The sequence below is a fragment of the Delphinus delphis genome, chromosome 2 (genome assembly GCF_949987515.2).
Source record: "Delphinus delphis chromosome 2, mDelDel1.2, whole genome shotgun sequence".
NCBI lineage: Eukaryota > Metazoa > Chordata > Mammalia > Artiodactyla > Delphinidae > Delphinus > Delphinus delphis.
The window spans coordinates 41,554,121-41,572,228 of record NC_082684.1 but is presented as its reverse complement, the minus strand read 5'-3'; the positions used below and the strand labels follow the sequence as shown (position 1 = coordinate 41,572,228).

Sequence of the window (18,108 nt, the reverse complement as noted above, 5' to 3'; positions counted from 1 at the left end):
CCCGTGTCCCCTGCATCGGCAGGCGGACTCTCAACCACTGCGCCACCAGGGAAGCCCTTGTTTTCTTTTTTTTAAATTACACATATTAGTGAGATGATGTGGTATTTTTCTTTGACATATTTCACTTAGCATAATACCCTCTAGATCCATCCATGTTGTATCAAGTGGCAAGATTTCTTTTTTTAATGGCTGAGTAATATTACATTTTATATAAATACACAACATCTTCTTTATTCATCAATGGACACTTAGGTTGCTGCTGAGATTCTCAATCTTGTGTTTTATATCTTTAAATATACCAAACATAATTTTCAAGCCTGTGTTTAATAATTCCATTATCTGGGATCCCCTGTGGACAAAATGAGCACTATCTTCTGTGCACATAAATTTAAGTATATGTAAACAGAATTGTTATAGTCATCATTTACTTTCTTCACTCATCACCGTGCTTCTAGGATATATCCATCTTGCCATGTATGCATTTATTCCATTGCTTTTACTTGCTGTACCTCATGGTATCACTCCACCATTTACACCTTCCCCATTTCCCAAAGATAGCCACCGGGGTGGTCTTCAACTTCTCCACCAACTATTCCAGTTATTTTATGGGTGTTACCTTGTCTATAGGTAAACTGTGAACTGCTTATACATAAGAACCATGTTCTTCTTCCCCTGTTCTTCTCCCTTCTATTATGGCCTATGCATGTTTTCTACTATAAGGTGCTAAAGATTAAAGTAAAATTAATGATAATAACTAAAATAAGAAGTTGCCAATGGAATCTTCCTGAGCTGAGTTTAACCCAGGCTTTACCCCTTACGAGCTCTGTGACCTTGGGAAAGTAACACCTACTTGCTTTGGTCATTTCTTTCTTCATCTATTAAGGTGGATAATACCACCTACCTTAGAGGGCTGTTATGAGAAATAAGTGAATTAACTAATTACAAAGCACCTCAGTACAGCAAATGACATATAATAGATTTTTAATAAATTATGGCTGCTATGAGTCCTACCTACAGCTTCAAATTCCAGACATTTGTACCTGTCAGCTCTTCCAAGAGAGTGTAAGCACCTTGGAAGCATGCCATTTCAGACACTTCTTTATATCTGCCCATTCCCCAGCACTCTGCTTCATGTAATATTCCATGCATTTATGCTAAATGGATTACTGTAATTCTTTGGTTGGCATTCTGCTAACCTAGATTTTAAGCATACATGCTAGAGTATGTTAAAATGCTCTTTAATCCAGGAATGTAGTATGTATTAATACCCTTATTGCAAGACTCCTGGCAATCTTATTTATTACACATTGAAAGGAAAGTTGTATCTATTAAGAAGTAAAATCACAAATAAGTCTTCAGTGCATAAGAAAATTGCTGTTGTTATGTTTTCCGTTTCTCTTTCCATTGGCTTGAAAAATGCAAGTACTCCTTCACTGATATTTTGTCTTCCAGATTTTAAAATAAGAGGAATCTGCATCCTATAACAGAATGACAGAAACATGAATCAGTCTCTTCTACCCCGGTTTTTGACAATTAATTTCTTCTGTTTTGAGGAGCTATATCATTATGATTCACTGTTGAGAATCCTTATAAAACCTGGGCAAATGCTTAAGTCAGAATAAAAATCATAGCCAAAATTCTAGATCTACACAAAAATATCTCTAATGGGCTTAGCATAGTTATTTCCCTGTCATTTGTTAGCATCTGACTATGCCATTTCATAAATGCTGAAATTTCTATTATTACTCTTCTGGATCAGCATGTCATACCTACACTGACTTGCCTTAGTAAATACAAAGAACAGTGTCTTTAGAATTAAAATAATTGACAGACAACTTCAAAATCTTTTGTGGACTTTGAGTACATTGCTTAAAGAGTAAAACAAGGCAACTCAGTCTCTAAGAGGTGACATTTCATTTGGGAAGATATCCATTTACCACTTTCAAGAATTTGCACTAAATAAGACATAAATTATAACACAAAATTCAATGCAATTCTTTATGCCTAAAATTAATAACGATTCATCAAAACAAAGTTCCAGACATAATGTTCCTACCTTAAATGACAGAAACAAATTCAAGTATTATCAACAAGTACATTTAGTTTGGGATAATACTGGCATCTCTTAACTTAGATGCTTATAAACAAATTTCAATAAGGAGATGGATATATACAATACAAAATAACAGTGGGGAGGAAAGAAGCAAGGAGGAGAGAATTAAGTTAAAAAAAAAAGAGGAACAACTTTTAAAAGTTTCTAGGGTTTTGTGTAAAGAATAAGGTATATCTCAGAAATGGTTTTGGGAAATGAAAGGATGCCCAGTTTATCATAAAGTGATAAAGCAGTAAGACCACGTAATAAGCAATATTTTAAAGATGTCGGTAGGAAGAGAGAGGTCATTATTTTTAGCAAATGTGAGATTAATGAAGTGCCTAGATTTACTGAGTGATGTTTATATCTTGCAGTTAGGTATTCTGTAAACAAAAAAAAATCCTTCTTACGGACATTCCTGAAAGAACAGCTGCTACACTGGGACTGAAACTCTAGCCCCTAGTCCTTCTTTGCCCTCTGAAACAATTATTTCTATAATGCATTCTCTCTCTGCCATATTATTTAACTCTTTGATCTTTACTGTTTGCTGAATATCCTCCTGCCATCAAAACAAAAGCATTAACAGCTAATACTTAATAATCATAACACTCCACGGTATGTTTTAAGAGCTTTCCACATACTAACTTATTTACTCCCCATAACAGTCCTATGCCTAGGTGCTATCAGTAGTCTCCATTTTGTAGATGGGGAGACTGAGAGAGAAGTAACTTGCCTGGGGTCATGGGACGAGTATGGGGTAGAGCTGGGATTTCAACCTAGGTAGACCGGCACCAGGCTCCATGCTCTTAACCAGGATGCTGTGTCACCTCTTTAGTAAGGTGGCCTTTCCCTCTCAACTCTTATCCATCACTGGGCACAATGCCACTATATCTGCTGTCCTCTAAATTTCAAACCCAGTTGTAATATTTGATGAAGCTCTACCTTCGGAACCATCCCACACTACCAAGTCCCAGTGTTGGGACTTAATGTTACCAAAACACTTATAAATGTTTTGGCCCAAAGCAAACTAGTTAGTAGAAAATGAATAGCCCCCTTCATGATTTTTCAAGCTCTAGACATGTTAGTGCATACTGAAAGTATTAGAACCTTTAAGTCTCTTTAAGTATTTTGTTTTCTTTTGTTTTTCGCTTTTTTCACTAATTCATTTTCACCGTCCTGCAAAAAGCTGGAACAAATGTCTAACAATTTGTGATTGCTTAAATAGTGGTAGGTTATATAATGATACAAATGGTATGATCCCATTTTATAATTCTCCTTATATACAATCCCTGCTAACATTTCTAAAAGAAGGTAGTAATCACTGAAAGAAATACTTTAACAGTAAAAACCATCCACAGAAATAATGCTTCTTTGCATAATCATATCTATATGATCTATAATTTTTAGCTTAACTCATTACATATCCTGTGCTGTTTATACATTAAACTCTTTTGATGGTCACAATTTTCTCAGAAATAGTTTATAACATTCCTTACTTTTCTGGAAGAATGAGTGCTGAAAGAATGAGCGATCAGCGTATTTTCCTAGACACATCTCAGATGTGCAAAGTGCTTCTGGAACAAAGTCAAAGGAACCAGCACTACATGTAAGAGTGCATCTCTTTTAATAGTGTGGAAGTGCTTTGACGGAGGTAGGCACAGGGCTGAGGTACACCAAGTCCTGGGGAGAAATGGGAGGGGAGGCCAGGTATCAACCCAAGGAGGTGACACTTGTAGGATGTAAACTTGTAAGATGGGTTGGAGTTTGTGGGGACACATGGTAGAGAAAAAGCATTTTGGCCCATACACTAGCCAAACAGTAAGTATAGAAGAAAAAATGGCAATCCTTGATTTGATTTTACCTTGTAGAAAACTTTCTCCAAGACCAGTAGTAATTTATAGTAAACCAACAGATATGCATGGGGGAATGGAAAACTTTCTATACCTTTTGTATTTATATCATGAGGTTGGTGGAAGGTTAGTTTTCAAGCACTAGAAGATGTCATACTTTCCTACAAGACGGATATGTATTCAGAAATGTATAAATCGGTCTTACCACACCATTCTTAAAGTTCTCAATCCTTTTCTTCCCTAATTTGTCGGTTATCCACCAGGCCCAGGTTGGCATATACTGCCACAAATATGCCATTAACAAAAAAGGCTGATCCGCGATCCAAACTTCCTTCAAATCATTGGCCATGCTGATTAACATCAGCTGCACACAACGACTGGCTGCCATCTTGTGGGACTGATCTGCATTGCTGCCTGTAGTCTAAGAAAATTTTGAAAAATTAGTGAGGGATGTGTATTTATCCAAGTTATCTCACAGAACTTTTAGGCTAGAAAGGACCCAGAAGACATCTAGTTGAGTGACTCCTTTAAAGTGGCCTCATGCCCCTTAGGAGTCCCCACAGGTACTAATGGGTTCCTATAAGCTATTTGTAATATTTCAAAAAGCCTAATGGAATTCATACACTTAACCAGATAAGATTGTGCAGGCTAACTACAAGATAAAAGTTCTCTGCTTTTAATTAGAATTGTACCGTCTTAAAGTACTTAATGATAATTCCATGTCACTTAGTAAAAAATTTTAAATTAATACATAGAAATTCTATAAAATATGGAGTCCATGAGGATGAAATGGAGGAAGAAGATAAAAGCGGTTTCTTGGTATTGAACAAATCTGGTACTGCTACTCTAGTTAACCCACTACCATTCTACAAATAAACTGAGGCCCAGAAAGGCAGTAACTTACCTGTGCTCACACAGATCATTTAGTAGTAGCCAGTTCTATATTCCAAGTCCCTTGATTCCTATAATAGAGTGCTTATTCTATTTTACCATAGTGCCTCCACAGAAAATGTGAAAATGTAAACTGTATATGTAAACATTTACATAGAAGCATATATAGATTTATATCTCAGTAGAAATATTAGTGGAGAAGAAGGAAAATTTCATGGCCTTTAGAGGGATTTTTGTATTAGTGAGTGATACTGGATTCTTCATGAGACATTCACTATTCATTTGATAGATCACATGTGTAATCTATGAGCTGAGGGAAGCACAGGCCTGGGTGAGGCTAACCTAAAATTAGTACAACTCAACAAGCTTTTTTCTAAGCTCCTTCACCATAATCCCTTTTTAAAATCCCAGTAAGATTTAATGTACCAAAATTCAGCCACACAGAACCTTTCAGTGTTGCCATAATTTGTGAATTGATTAAAACTGGGTTTTTAAAATACTGATAGTGCACATAATAGTGGATTACTTATTAGCAGTATCTTAGTAATTTCTTTAGCTTTTATTAAAACTGGATGCCAAAGCCCTATCAGCTAACCTTAACCATTTTCCTAATGCTGAGTTAAGTTCTGTAAAGAGTTCATAAGCAATTCTAACATGAAAACCCTGAGGCATAGTGATATGATGCCAGTGTATAACTACTAAAGCACTCAAATTATTCCCCAACTAGAAATTTTTACCTTGGTGACTTCTTCAGTTAGGGCATTCTTCACAATATTTGATTGCACAGGTCCTGGGCAAATGTTAGAAACTATTATACCTGGGTATGTAGCAAGTTCAATTCGGAGCGTATTAAAAAACCCCTAAAAGGCAAAAAAAAAAAAAAAAAAGCAAGTAAAATTAAATACAGACACATATCTCATGTTTACTAATAGCATGGAATTACTTTTCTTCAACTTTTTTGTTTCTTTTTTCTTTGTGATACGCGGGCCTCTCACTGTTGTGGCCTCTCCCGTTGCGGAGCACAGGCTCCGGACGCGCAGGCTCAGCGGCCATGGCTCATGGGCCCAGCCGCTCCGCGGCATGTGGGATCTTCCCGGACCGGGGCACGAACCCGTGTCCCCTGCATCGGCAGGTGGACTCTCAACCACTGCGCCACCAGGGAAGCCCCTCTTCAACTTTTTATAAAGGACAACAGCAGCAGAAAATATGTTCTGAAATGCCTGAGTAAAGGATAGGAAATGTAATTACGCAAGATGAGGCATTTTTAAGTGTAAGACTGAAGGCAATCTAGAAGAGGCATTCTCAGCTCTTTCCAGGTATGAATGTTTCATCCCCGCATTGGCAGTGGCAGCTCGTGCCACCAGTGATTTAGCACTGAATAAGTGAGAGACTACCCCTGGAGAGTCTGATACACCCTCCCACCTAGTCGCCGCCAGCTCCCCACTCCAAAAGGGTTGCATGTTCTCCATTGAGCATCACTGAGGCTGGGTTTCTTTTTCTCCCTCGAAGTGGCCTAAAGTGCAGATGTTGGGGCAAGGGGGAGCAAGCGGGGATTAGTACTAAACCGAAACTATCATAGAGGAACAGTTCAACCTTTTCAATTACTATTTGAATAGATAATTAGTTTCAGCAAAGATTTATATTTTGGGGGTAGTAAGAGAGTACACAGCTAGTTAAAAATGTAATATGATTGCTTACTCAATGGCTTTTGTAAAAACAAGCTGGACCCTCTAGACTTACAGGATACTGCCCATTTCTAAACCAAATAGGGAGTAAACATCTACATCCCTTCATCTCCTCTCTAAATCAGGAAATATTCCAAGACTACATTGTGATAAACTGAATTAACTGAAAAGCCTAAGCAGCTAACCCAGGGTACATTCATTTATGATCCAATAACATCAAACAGTTACCAGCCTTTAATGCTGATGCCTAACAAACACAGGGTCTTTGAGGGTTCACGCTGTCAGAGACTAATACAGTGCCTGACTGATGGACAGGAAAAAAGGCTTCATGAATGAACTCCTGCACCCTTAACCTTCTGCCACTGTAAGCAAAAGAAGGGAGAGGACACCATGAAAGCCAATACACCAGACACGAAAACCTCTCCTTGTTTGAAATCACATCTAGTATAGTGTGTGAACCTCTGAATGACAAATAAGTTCACTCTCTAGCTTGCTGGGTATTGGGGAAGGAAATGTGCTCTTCAAAAAGAGCCTCCTGGTCTCAGTGTTCAGCTACTGGTATAACCAGAGTCTCAACCTGCCACATGGTATCAGATGATCAAATCCAATAATAAAACAGTGAGTCTTGGAGGGCAGGCCAGACAACTCATATTGTGTTTGACTGAAAGCATCCTGCATGTCTTATGAGACACTAAGTGTGAAACAGATGGGGTGGCCAACTTCCCTCATCTGCCTGCCTGAGACTTGCCCAACTGCTCTGCAGGAAGTAAATGATACCCCATTACCAAATATGAGGAAATCATCACTCCCGTATTTCATTTCATCACTCTGCAACTGTCTGCTCTTCACAGCAGAAAGAGGATCCTAAGGAACCAAAGCTTCAAATTTTCATGAAACTGATGACCATTCAACTATTGCATCTCATTATTCCAACAGTGAAACATTCTACTTAAACTGACCTTCAACAGCATTAATTATAAATCATTTGTCTTTCTTAATCATTCTCCTCCTACTGGCCTTATGATTTAATTTGCTCCATGTTATAGTTTAGTAACATTTCTTATCCACTCTTGAGCCAACATTAAAAATTCATTCGTTTCTAATATTCACATCTCATAAATTATGCAAGCCAAATTAAGCTTTCTCCAAGACTCTGCCTTAACTAGATTTTCTTCTTCCAATGAAATCAGAGTAAACAGAGTCAAGGCTAGTCCCAGTAGGGATATGAAACGCAGGGCTCATCATTCAGTGGGCAGTTCCTACATCTGACATGCATGTACATTTAGAAATTCAGGTAAAATAAACACCAACAACAATGGGGAAGGAAAAAGAAGTCACAGAAATGAGGAGGACAAGTACATCCTGAAATGTGTGTAGAAGAAACAAGGGGTAGACCCCAAATTTGCCATGAAGATGTGTTAGAAACGAGGATAAGGTAAAGGGTGACATGTCAACTAGACTATACAGTTTTCAAGGGCAGGGATCATATCATATCTTATCACCTTTATACTCCCAGGACCTGTTGCAGTGCACGACACAGTGTAGGTGCTCAAGACATGTTTGCTAAATTAGGAAGAGGCATGTAAGACTCAAGTCTTTTTTAGCATCTTCTGGGTAAGTCTTCTACCCGAGATCTCCTTGGGTCTCTCTCTGTCTCCGTACATCACTACCCAGTTCCGTTGATCTCTTGCAGTGAAGGCCATATGCCCCATATACACATTCAGGTCAGTTCTATCCGAGTTCAGTTTTGGCAGCCTTACCTGAAGAGCATGTTTGCTGGCACAATATCCAGCAGAAAGGGGTGCAGATATAACACCCAGGAGGCTAGTCACAGTAACAATTTTTCCTTGCTTCCTCTCAATCATGTGAGGCAGAACACACTTTGTCAAGGACACCGTCCCTAAGTAGTTAACCTCTATTAGCTCCTTGTAGACGTCCAGGCTGGTGTCCACACACAAAGAACGCTGGGATACTCCACCATTGTTGACCAGAATGTCAATCTAATTAAAGAAAATCAGAAAAGAGGCACTTTAGAGATGACCTGTAAATGTATTGCTGGAATTCCCAGGGATGGCTGGTTATATTGTTAACTTGATAAATCAATGGAACAGGATGGTATATTTCCAGAAGTCAGCAATAAAAAAGATAAAATGAAAATCAGAATTCACCTATGGAACTAAATTCTCAACTTAAGTGACTTTTTATGGAAAATAATGTGTCACAAAAATAATAGGCACAGTGGATTTTTAGTTTCTTTTCTTCTACATGGAGGAGTTAGTATTTGTTAAGGGAGGAAAAGTTCTAATTACATAAAGCCACAGACTCAGAGATTAAGAGGCCCAACTCATGGGCCTTCATCACACTGCATGAACCCATTTGCCTAAAGCCCTTTGAATGACAGCACCATAGATGGGAATCTCTTTTGCAGCTACTTCAAAGCAAGATTCATGCACTCAAAATGCTACTTACTTTGCCAAACTCCTGGAGAACCGCTTTGGTAGCCATTTCATGGGAACTTCTGTTAGTCAGGTCAAGGGGCAAAATGAGTATATCTTTTCCTTTCAAATTGCCGTTCTCTAAATAAAGACACTTAAAAATTAATGTGGAAGTCATGTGCTATTTACATTAACATTTAACACCCACCCTACAACCACATTTGGCAATGAACTTGTTTCTGGGTGGCCCTGTGGATGAGGTTCTCTTCAGTGACCAAGAAGAGGACTGGTGGTGATATGGCAACATATCATCGGACAAAAAGCTGGGTACACAGGAAGCAGAATTCCTCTCTTCAGCTTGAATATATACAGCCTAATATTGGAACAGACTCTGGAAGAAATCAAGATTATATTACAAACTAAAAAAAGCAAAAATTTTAGAGCAATTTCTTTAGAAGTACAGAGGTACATCTGTACAACTGTTATATGACAGGTTCACTACTTGATTTTTAAGCACATTTTTAAAAATTTTATGCTGAAAATCAATAAGTTGAGTCCTCCAGTCCCATGACACATAGAAGCTTCCTTCCAGAGGCTAAGGTTTCTAGGAGGCAAACAAGGAAAAGGATACAATCCTGAAATTCGCAACCAAGAAACAAGTTGTGCTGTAATGGCCCTTTCTATTTCTGTTCATCAAAAGAGCAACTGAAACTAATTTCCTTGAATAACCTTGAAATACAACAAGGTTGTGTTTCAATAAGAAAAACAAGTAAGTAGAGAAAACAAGAGGTGTAAAGGCTTTATGGGCAAAGGAGTAAATTGTGAAACAGTAACTGTTTTTTAAAAGAAATAGTTTGGACTAATGATCTGACAAAAGGAAACAGCCTTACTCCAGCTAAGAAATGCTGTTATGGTTCATTTCTGCCAGTGCAAGTCTCAACAGAGGAGGAGCAACTGCCGTTAAGAAGTGGCCCAGTTCAAAAACACAAGAAGCCTTTGAAAGCAATATCGTGAAAGAGGGCTTGTGGCCTTGGCAACTAACTCTGTTTCTGGGTGGTTAGTTCCATCAGCAAAGTGAAAGAAAGATTTTTAAAGAATGACAGGTAAATGACCCAAAAAATGGTCTACTGGAAAATTCAAAATTATTTCAGTGTAGATACTAAATGTCCCATGAGAAATAATAACTTTATTACTTGAGGCTGCTTTCACTGTGAACATAACTACACCAAAACCCAAACCGACAAAAACACTGTTGTCCTATATATATGAAAAATACTACCTCAAGTTGCATTTTTCAAACTTAATTCTATTCCGAGACTTCCCTAGTGGTCCAGTGATTAAGACTCCGTGCTTCCACTGCAAAGTGGCATGGGTACGATCCTTGGTCCGGGAACTAAGATTCCCACATGTGTGGCATCCCCCCCCCCCCCAAAAAATTTAACTCTATTCCTGTTTATTCCTGGTAACAAAAATCTTATACCATTTCCTATGATTTTAATATCTGATGTTTTACCAAAATGTCAATTAAATTTTTCTGGTTACATACATGTATATCATACATAAGAACCAAACTGTTCTTTCTTTAAGACAAAAGTGTAAGACATTTATTTGGTCACTAAAAATCCACTAGCATTTGAGAGAATTGATGGTCACTCCCTAATGCTAAGAACCAGTGTCAAAAAAAAAGTAGAAATGTGGCAGAAAAAAAGAAGAAAAAGGCCAGGCCAGCTAACTAAGAGATGACAAAAGGAAGAGGACTTGGATCAAAGCACGTAGAGCATTTGGAAACAGAGTCCACTGCCCAGGAGAATCCCCCTCTTCTCTCTAAAATTGCCAAATTTTGACTTTGGGTTCTGATTTACTTCTAGGAAGCACTGCTGCTCTTTTAGATGTACTTACCAAGGCATCTTCTTTTCACCCTTTCCAGCTCATGCACTCTTCTGGATGACAGCACAAGAGAAACTCCTAGTTTGGACAGCTGGTAAGCCAGCTCTTCACCAATCCCACTTGATGCTCCAGTCACCCACACCACCATATCAGTCAGCTCCCATTCTATTGAAAAAGGAGTGGGGATTGAGGGGAGAAAATAAGCTATGAGTTACATCCATAAATCAAAGATTAACCAAAGGAAAAAAGTAGTTTTAAACAATATCACTGAATATGAAGACATAATGTGTGGCGCTTAAAAATTTAAATATCCTATGTTTACAGCCTTGATTGTGGTGATGGTCTCACAGGTGTATACTTATCCCCAAACTCATCCAGTTGTATACATTAAATATGGACAGTTTCTTATAATCATACCTCAATAAAGTGGTTTAAATTTTTTTTAATTAAATATCCTAAGAAAACACTTCCTACTTAGTGCTACAAATCACATTAGTAGCAGTTATCAACATGTTATTTTGTGTATTCTAGACTCTTGGTGAGTTTTCCAGACTTTACTTCAAGGTATAACTCCATGGTCTGACTCTAAGACTCTATTTATCTGTATATTTGATCAAGAAAAGTAAGGGTAAGTAAATAGAAAGTATCTGGATTCACATTCTCACTTTCCTTATTCATAAATGAGGGATTCAGATAAGATGATCACTAAAAGTCCCATCCAGTTTTCAATTCTATTATTCTAATTTCTTGCAAATCTGAATATACCAAGTTCTACTCTAGGGTATGGTAGAATCACCCTGGATTTTTAAAGTCATGTTTTCCCCATTTGTCAATCATATCTGATGCCTATCAACTAAAGGTTTTTAGTGCCCCCCAAATGCCTGAGCTTTCACCTTAGAAGAATCTAGTAGTTCACCCAAGAAGAAATACATATGAGCAATGAAATGTACTCTGCTTGCCCAAGTATCATCTTGTTAAAGATTGTAAAAATTGTAAAAATAAAGCAATGATGAGTGGTTTATTCTCCAGTGAAAAACTTATTTGCACTGAAGCACACGATAGCCACCGTCCATCTGAATTCATAGAGAGTCACTGTAGTGCAGTGTTCCTGTGTGCCTTGTTTATTAAAATGTGTTATTTATCAAAAATAGCAAACAAGGTTTTATTTAAGATACACCTTGCTGATTTTAGATCAGAAAAGTTAAAATCAGGAAACTAGTTTACTGTTTTAGTCAAACAATTCTAAAACCTAACTGGCGGGTAATCAGTACGAGCTCTGGAGACTATCGGCTTAAGTTCCAGCTGTGTCACACACAGCAATGAAATGCTCCCATGTGAGAACTCGGTGCCTTAATTTTCCAAACCTGGAAAACTGAATTAATAATAAAACCTCCTTCATAGGACTGTTGAGAGAAATGAGTTAAAATGTGTAAAGCACTCAGAGCAGTGTGTGACACATACTCAGTGCTTAATAAAATGTCAACTGTAATTGTTGCTAAAATTGATTAACAAATGGACTTTTTGGCAGCAAAACACATTGTATGTTGTAATTTCTCCAGCCAGGGGCAATGGGGTTACTAACTTTAATGGCTTAACATTTTTTCATTGCTTCCTATGTGCTTAAACATATTACCTTATGAAAACCCTCACAAGGACCTCATGAAACAAGAATTATCTCAGTTTTATAGAAAAGGAAACTGAGGTTTACAGAGATTAATTTACAGCACTAGACTGTAAATTTCCTTAAGGCTAGAACCCTGACTCCCTTATTCACTGCTGTGTCCTCAGTGCATCGCACAGAGACTCGCATAGAGAAAGCACTCCATAAATCACTGTTGAATAAACACCCAAGAACCCTGGCAGAGCTAGGATAGGAGTCCAGGTATATCTAGCTCCAAAGCCCACACTGTGATCACTAGCCTACACTGACCACGTTTTAATAAGATCAATATCTTAGAACCCAACTATCTTAGCCATTCAAGAAAATGTCCTCAGGAAGGAGGTGTCATGTAAATATCTGAAGTAAGGACAGAAACATCCCAAATACTGTGTCTGGGCTACAATGCTTTCCTATCATCTTTTTTCTTTTTTTTTTTTTTGGCTGCAGCTTGAAGGATCTCAGTTCCCCAACCTGGGCCACGGCAGTGAAAGCTCCAAGTCCTAACCACTAGACCACCAGGGAACTCCCACATCTGATGTACTTTTGTGGAAAGGCTCAACTGAGCATCCTTCCTGAAGGACTTTATCAGGAATAGCAGAATGTACATTCATAGTCATTCATTGACGACTCATTGTTCCAAAGTTCTGCAATACACAAGACTCCAAGGTGAATATAATTTGTTTGTAACTATTTACTAACTAGCACAGAACTAACAAAGATTTCTTCATTTGTATACCAATATGCAAACATTATTTAAAGGCAACAATGAAAACCCACAGGCTCACATTTACCTTAGTACACCTGCAGTTCTGGCACCCTTCTTCCCACTCTGGAGAAGAAAACTTTTTTATTCAGCACCAACTTTTGTTTAACAATTCAACAGAATCTGGCATACATAACTGGCCTCCCCTAAAGAGCTTCTGAAAGCAGATTCTTGGAGTTGGAAGGACACTTAGAGTTCAACCCTCAACCCAGTTTCAGAATTCTCCCCTCAGGCTGTTGACTAGGATCTACTTAATTTCCTCACAGGAAGAGTAAGCTAGTTATCTTTATCTCTGAGGCACCGGTTCCTTTTTAAGGCAAGTCTAATCATTTAAGGGGTTCAGAGATTCTTTCTTATACCGATAACTTTTTAACTTCTATGGACCAGCAGCCATTGGCAGCACTTCTGCCTTGTGGTGTCAGGAAGAATAAATCAAGCCTGTTTTGCACATGACAGTGTCTCATTTATTTGAAGACAGCTGTTATGTCCTCCCTACATCCTTTCATCTCTTGCTTCTCTAAGGCTAAACACCTCCAATTTCTGCTACCTTCCCTCAGATGACATGGCATCCGATTTCCTCACTCTTCTGCTCATACCCTCTGCACAAGCTCCAGCTGGTCAATGTTCCTACTGAAAGGAGCCGGCCAGAGCAGGACACAGGATTCCCATGGGGTCTGGACAGTTCAGAGCAAGGTGACATGACTAAATCGCTTCCCTTGTCCCTCAGAAGGGAGGCTCCGTGAGGGCCCAGGCAGTGGCTGGCTCAGTCACTGCTGTGTCCCCAGTGCCCAGCACAGAGGCCAACACAAGCAGGTATTCAGAAGACATCTGCTGTTGTTTGCAGTTTGTTCCATCAGACACTAAACATCTCCCAGGATTGCCTAATCTTTTCTGGCACTTCACAGTTGACTCACATCGAGGTTACGGCCAACTAAAATCTGAGTCTTCCTCACATGTGCTGCTGTTGAGACTTTTCCTACTCTGGACTGGTGCCATGGATTTTTCTGCATCTACATGCAATAACTAAAATTAGTCACTCTTAAATTTCACCATGTGAGATACATGCTTGGAAATGCAGAGACTATCTCCAGAAGGATACATAAAAGGCAGGAAATGGTGGTTGCCTCCAAAGAGGCATGCTGGGTGGCTGGGAGACAAGGGTGGAAGAGAGCTTTACTTGTCACCACACATCCCTTTGTATTTTTAAAATTTGCCTTATGTGAGTATATTGTCTATTTTTTAAAGTGACAAAAAGTAATAAACCTATAGAGAAGAAAAAGAGGATAATTTTTTTTTAACCTTCAAAGAGTCTACCCATCTTTGCAGGCTGAGCTGTTTTGGGATCTTGAGTCTATCTTCATGTTCCTTTAACTTTTTTTCATTATCACCTCACCCCCACCCCCAGCCCCTAAATGTCTTTTTAGTCATTTTTTCCTAATAACTCCTCCAAGACATTTTAATTTCACAGATATACTGTACATCTGTTTATGTATTTACATATATCTATCTTGCTTTACACATAAAAGGAGTTCTATAAAGTTTACTCTTCAGTCAATGCAGGTTTAAGAATGGTGAACTTTAAAAATTAAGTTAAAAGTTAAGTTAAAATTTAAAAGCTATTAACATTTAACTTTACAACTGTAAACTTACAAAAGTTATTTTGCTAAATAACTTGTAATGTATTTACTTAAATTGTAATGTATTATATTACATATGTAAATTGGCAAATTATACAGCTACATAATAATAGCAAAGTAATTAAATGTATTAAAAAACCCTTCAAAACTGATACTTTTCCAGCAAAAGTAAGACACTGAAAAAACTAAATGAATTTCTTAAAAATTACCTTTAGCCACCTTAACTTTTACTTGATATGTTAAAATAACTTTTCATTTAACTAGCTGCTAGATATTGTCAACATTTTTCCTTTTCAGCACTTGACATTATCAGTTGAATAACTTTTATAGAATATTAAAATATAAGATATTTTTATGGAATTCTCAAAGTCCAATTTAACACAAAAGCACTGAGGATCAAACACAAACATCCACAAAGCAGCCAATAGGCACATGCATTCCATCTGTTGAGATGGAGCAAATGACTAAGAGAAAGTCTACCAATCACAGCCATCTATTTACCATAGTTCTGTAGCCCTGATCTTGCACATGTGTTATGTATTTTCCATGAACTCAATGTCAGCCCTACACATGCTATACCCCCAAAAAACCCAAGAAGAAAAATGAACTACTAAGGAATAATATTTTGTTGGGTAGAGATGAGCTTTGGAGGGGCATAAAACATTGTACCATCTAAGAATTTTTTCTGTCCCCAAGAACCAATTCTCACCCCTGTGTAAGTGATATGGCTCCTCTCCCCTCCCTGGCTCCAGTTTTTGGGGTTTTTTTTTTTTTAACAGTTTTAATGGAGTATAATTGCTTTACACTGTTGTGTTAGTTTCTGCAGTACAGCAAAGTGAATCAGCCATATGTATACATATATCCCCATATCCTCTCCCTCTGGAGCCTCCCTCCCACCCTCCTTATCCCACCCCTCTAGGTCATCACAAAACATTGAGCTGATCTCCCTGTGCTAGGCAGCAGCTTCCCACCAGCTACCTATTTTACATTTGGTAAGGTATATATGTCAGTGCTACTCTCTCACTTCGTCCCAGCTTCCCAACCCCGCCTCGCCCCCCCACCGCCACGCCGTGTCCTACAGTCCGTTCTCTATATCTGCATCTCTATTCCTGCCCTGCCACTAGGTTCATCATTACCTTTTATTTAGATTCCATATATGTGCGTTAGCATACGGTATTTGTTTTTCTCTTTCTGACTTACTTCACCCTGTATGACAGACTCTAGGTCCATCCACCTCATTACAAATAACTCACTTTCGTTCCTTTTTATGACTGAGTAACATTCCATTGTATATATGTGCCACATCTTCTTTATCCATTCATCTGTCAATGGACATTTAGGTTGCTTCCATGTCCTCTTGGCTATTGTAAATAGTGCTGCAACGAACATTGGGGTACATGTCTCTTTTTGAATTATGGTTTTCTCAGGGTATATGCCTGGCTCCATTTTTAAAGCATACTAGTTATCACTTCCAAGCAAACCTCCTCACATAATTTGGATAGTTTCATACAGGAAACTAGGTCCAGGGAAATCCCACTTCCCCCCTGGCCCTTACAGATCCAAAGCCTAGCTCTGGGTAGTCTATTGAATTTCTCTGAGCATTAGTTTCCCTATCTGGAAAATAAGCTTAAGAGTCACTGAAAAGGTGACCTGTCATGTGCGAAAAGGGCCTAGCCCAGTGCTTAGCACATAGAATGCGTTTAGTAAACGACCATCAAATATTAAGCAGGGCAAAGATAAAAGTGAGACAGGCAGAACGCCTTTTAGTATGCCAGTAATGATCTTCCTCCAGGCAAAACGCCAATCCAGTTCTTTCTATGGTTATACTTTTATCCCAGTGAGTAAGCAGGTATGTGGGTGACTCTGGATTACCTCAAATTTAATTTCTCTACTCTGAGTAGAGTGAGAAATGGCAGATAAACAACCGCACAAAGTAGCCTCAAAAGGAGTCTCCTTTACGAACGCACTTTCTCAAAGTATTGTTCTCCCACGCTGCATCTGAATCCCTGGGAGCGGGGTTGAGAATTCTGAGATCTGTGGGCACCCCACAATGCTCTCTTATGCTGGCAACCAGGGAAGTCCATATGGACCAGGACAGAAGACAAAAGTCCCCGGCCTCTTCCTCCCCGAACCGCAGCCCCGGGGAAAGACGCAGCCTCGCTTCCCGGAAGCTCCACGCCACCCTTCGCGAGGGACGCAAAGGCAGCGGAAATCGGACCGCACGAAGCCCGGCCTCCCACTCCGGAAAGGCGACTGTGGGTCCTCACCTGGGCGTCGCCCCTGCCACTCGGCCCACAGCAGGGTCAGGTCGCCGTCGGCCCGCAGGAAGCGTAGCAGCTGCACCACGAGAGCGAGCAGCGCGCACAGCGCCAGCAGCCAGAGCAGCAGGTTCCAGCTCATCGCGGCCGCGCGCGCCCTGCTACGTAGGACGAAGGCCGACAGACCAACAGAGCCACCGCCCTAGTCTTAAGCCGCGCGGCAGCGGTCGTGCCTCAGCGCCACCGCCTCCGCCGCCGCCGCGCCCGCCCCTGGCCCGGGCCCGCCCAGAGAGCCGGCATAAGGGAGGAGTGGCCAGGTGCTCCCAGACCGGCTCCCCGCCGGCCGGGATCCGCCCCTCGGCTGCGCGCGTTGGGCGTGGGCAATGCCGGACCAGCGCCCAGCCCGGCGATCGCTTCCCAGGTTTTGCCTGCTTGTGCTCCTAATAAGGGGTTGCAGTAGGAACAGACGGCGTGGATGACTTAAGCACTTGGCGATACTCCTGTTGGTACGGTAGTTACAGCATTTATAATCTCAAGAACGATTCTTTTACAGTTGTTTTGCGGGCAAATAGTTTTCGAAGCTCAGGAGGAGCACAAATATTCCAACCTATGAATTCGACCTCCTCCTCCCTCTTCTTATCTTTCTTTCCTTAACTAGATGAACCCAACAAACCGTCAATTTGTTTCCACCCCACGCCACCCCCACCGCCTCACCGAATTAACCCAGTGGCTGAGTAAGACTGGCCCCGTGTCCACCTAAATTTGGAAAGCACCTTGAAAAGTGACCCTGGCCCCATTGCTGAATGAGAAAGTGCAGGTTGGGCAACTTGAGTCTAGTGCTAGGAGCACGGACTGGGGACTTGAGCCAACTCAGTTGGAGTCCGGGTAGCTGAGCCCTCAGTGACCCTGAGTAAATTTTTTCCTTATCTGTACCCACAAAGAATATGTAA

The 18,108-nt window shown here is 39.8% G+C and overlaps 1 protein-coding gene across 1 annotated transcript; it reads right to left on the bottom strand.

Annotated features, from left to right (window-relative positions):
- Positions 1-964: 964 nt before the first annotated feature.
- Positions 965-17,459, bottom strand: DHRS7 (dehydrogenase/reductase 7). The gene is made up of 7 exons (XM_060004460.1): positions 17,168-17,459; positions 10,853-11,005; positions 8,988-9,094; positions 8,279-8,518; positions 5,571-5,693; positions 4,148-4,363; positions 965-1,478 (listed from the first exon to the last, which is right to left on the bottom strand). Exons 1-7 carry the CDS (start codon positions 17,298-17,300, stop codon positions 1,431-1,433), a joined length of 1,020 nt encoding a protein of 339 aa, XP_059860443.1. The 5' UTR covers positions 17,301-17,459; the 3' UTR covers positions 965-1,430.
- Between the last annotated feature and the right edge of the window lie 649 nt (positions 17,460-18,108).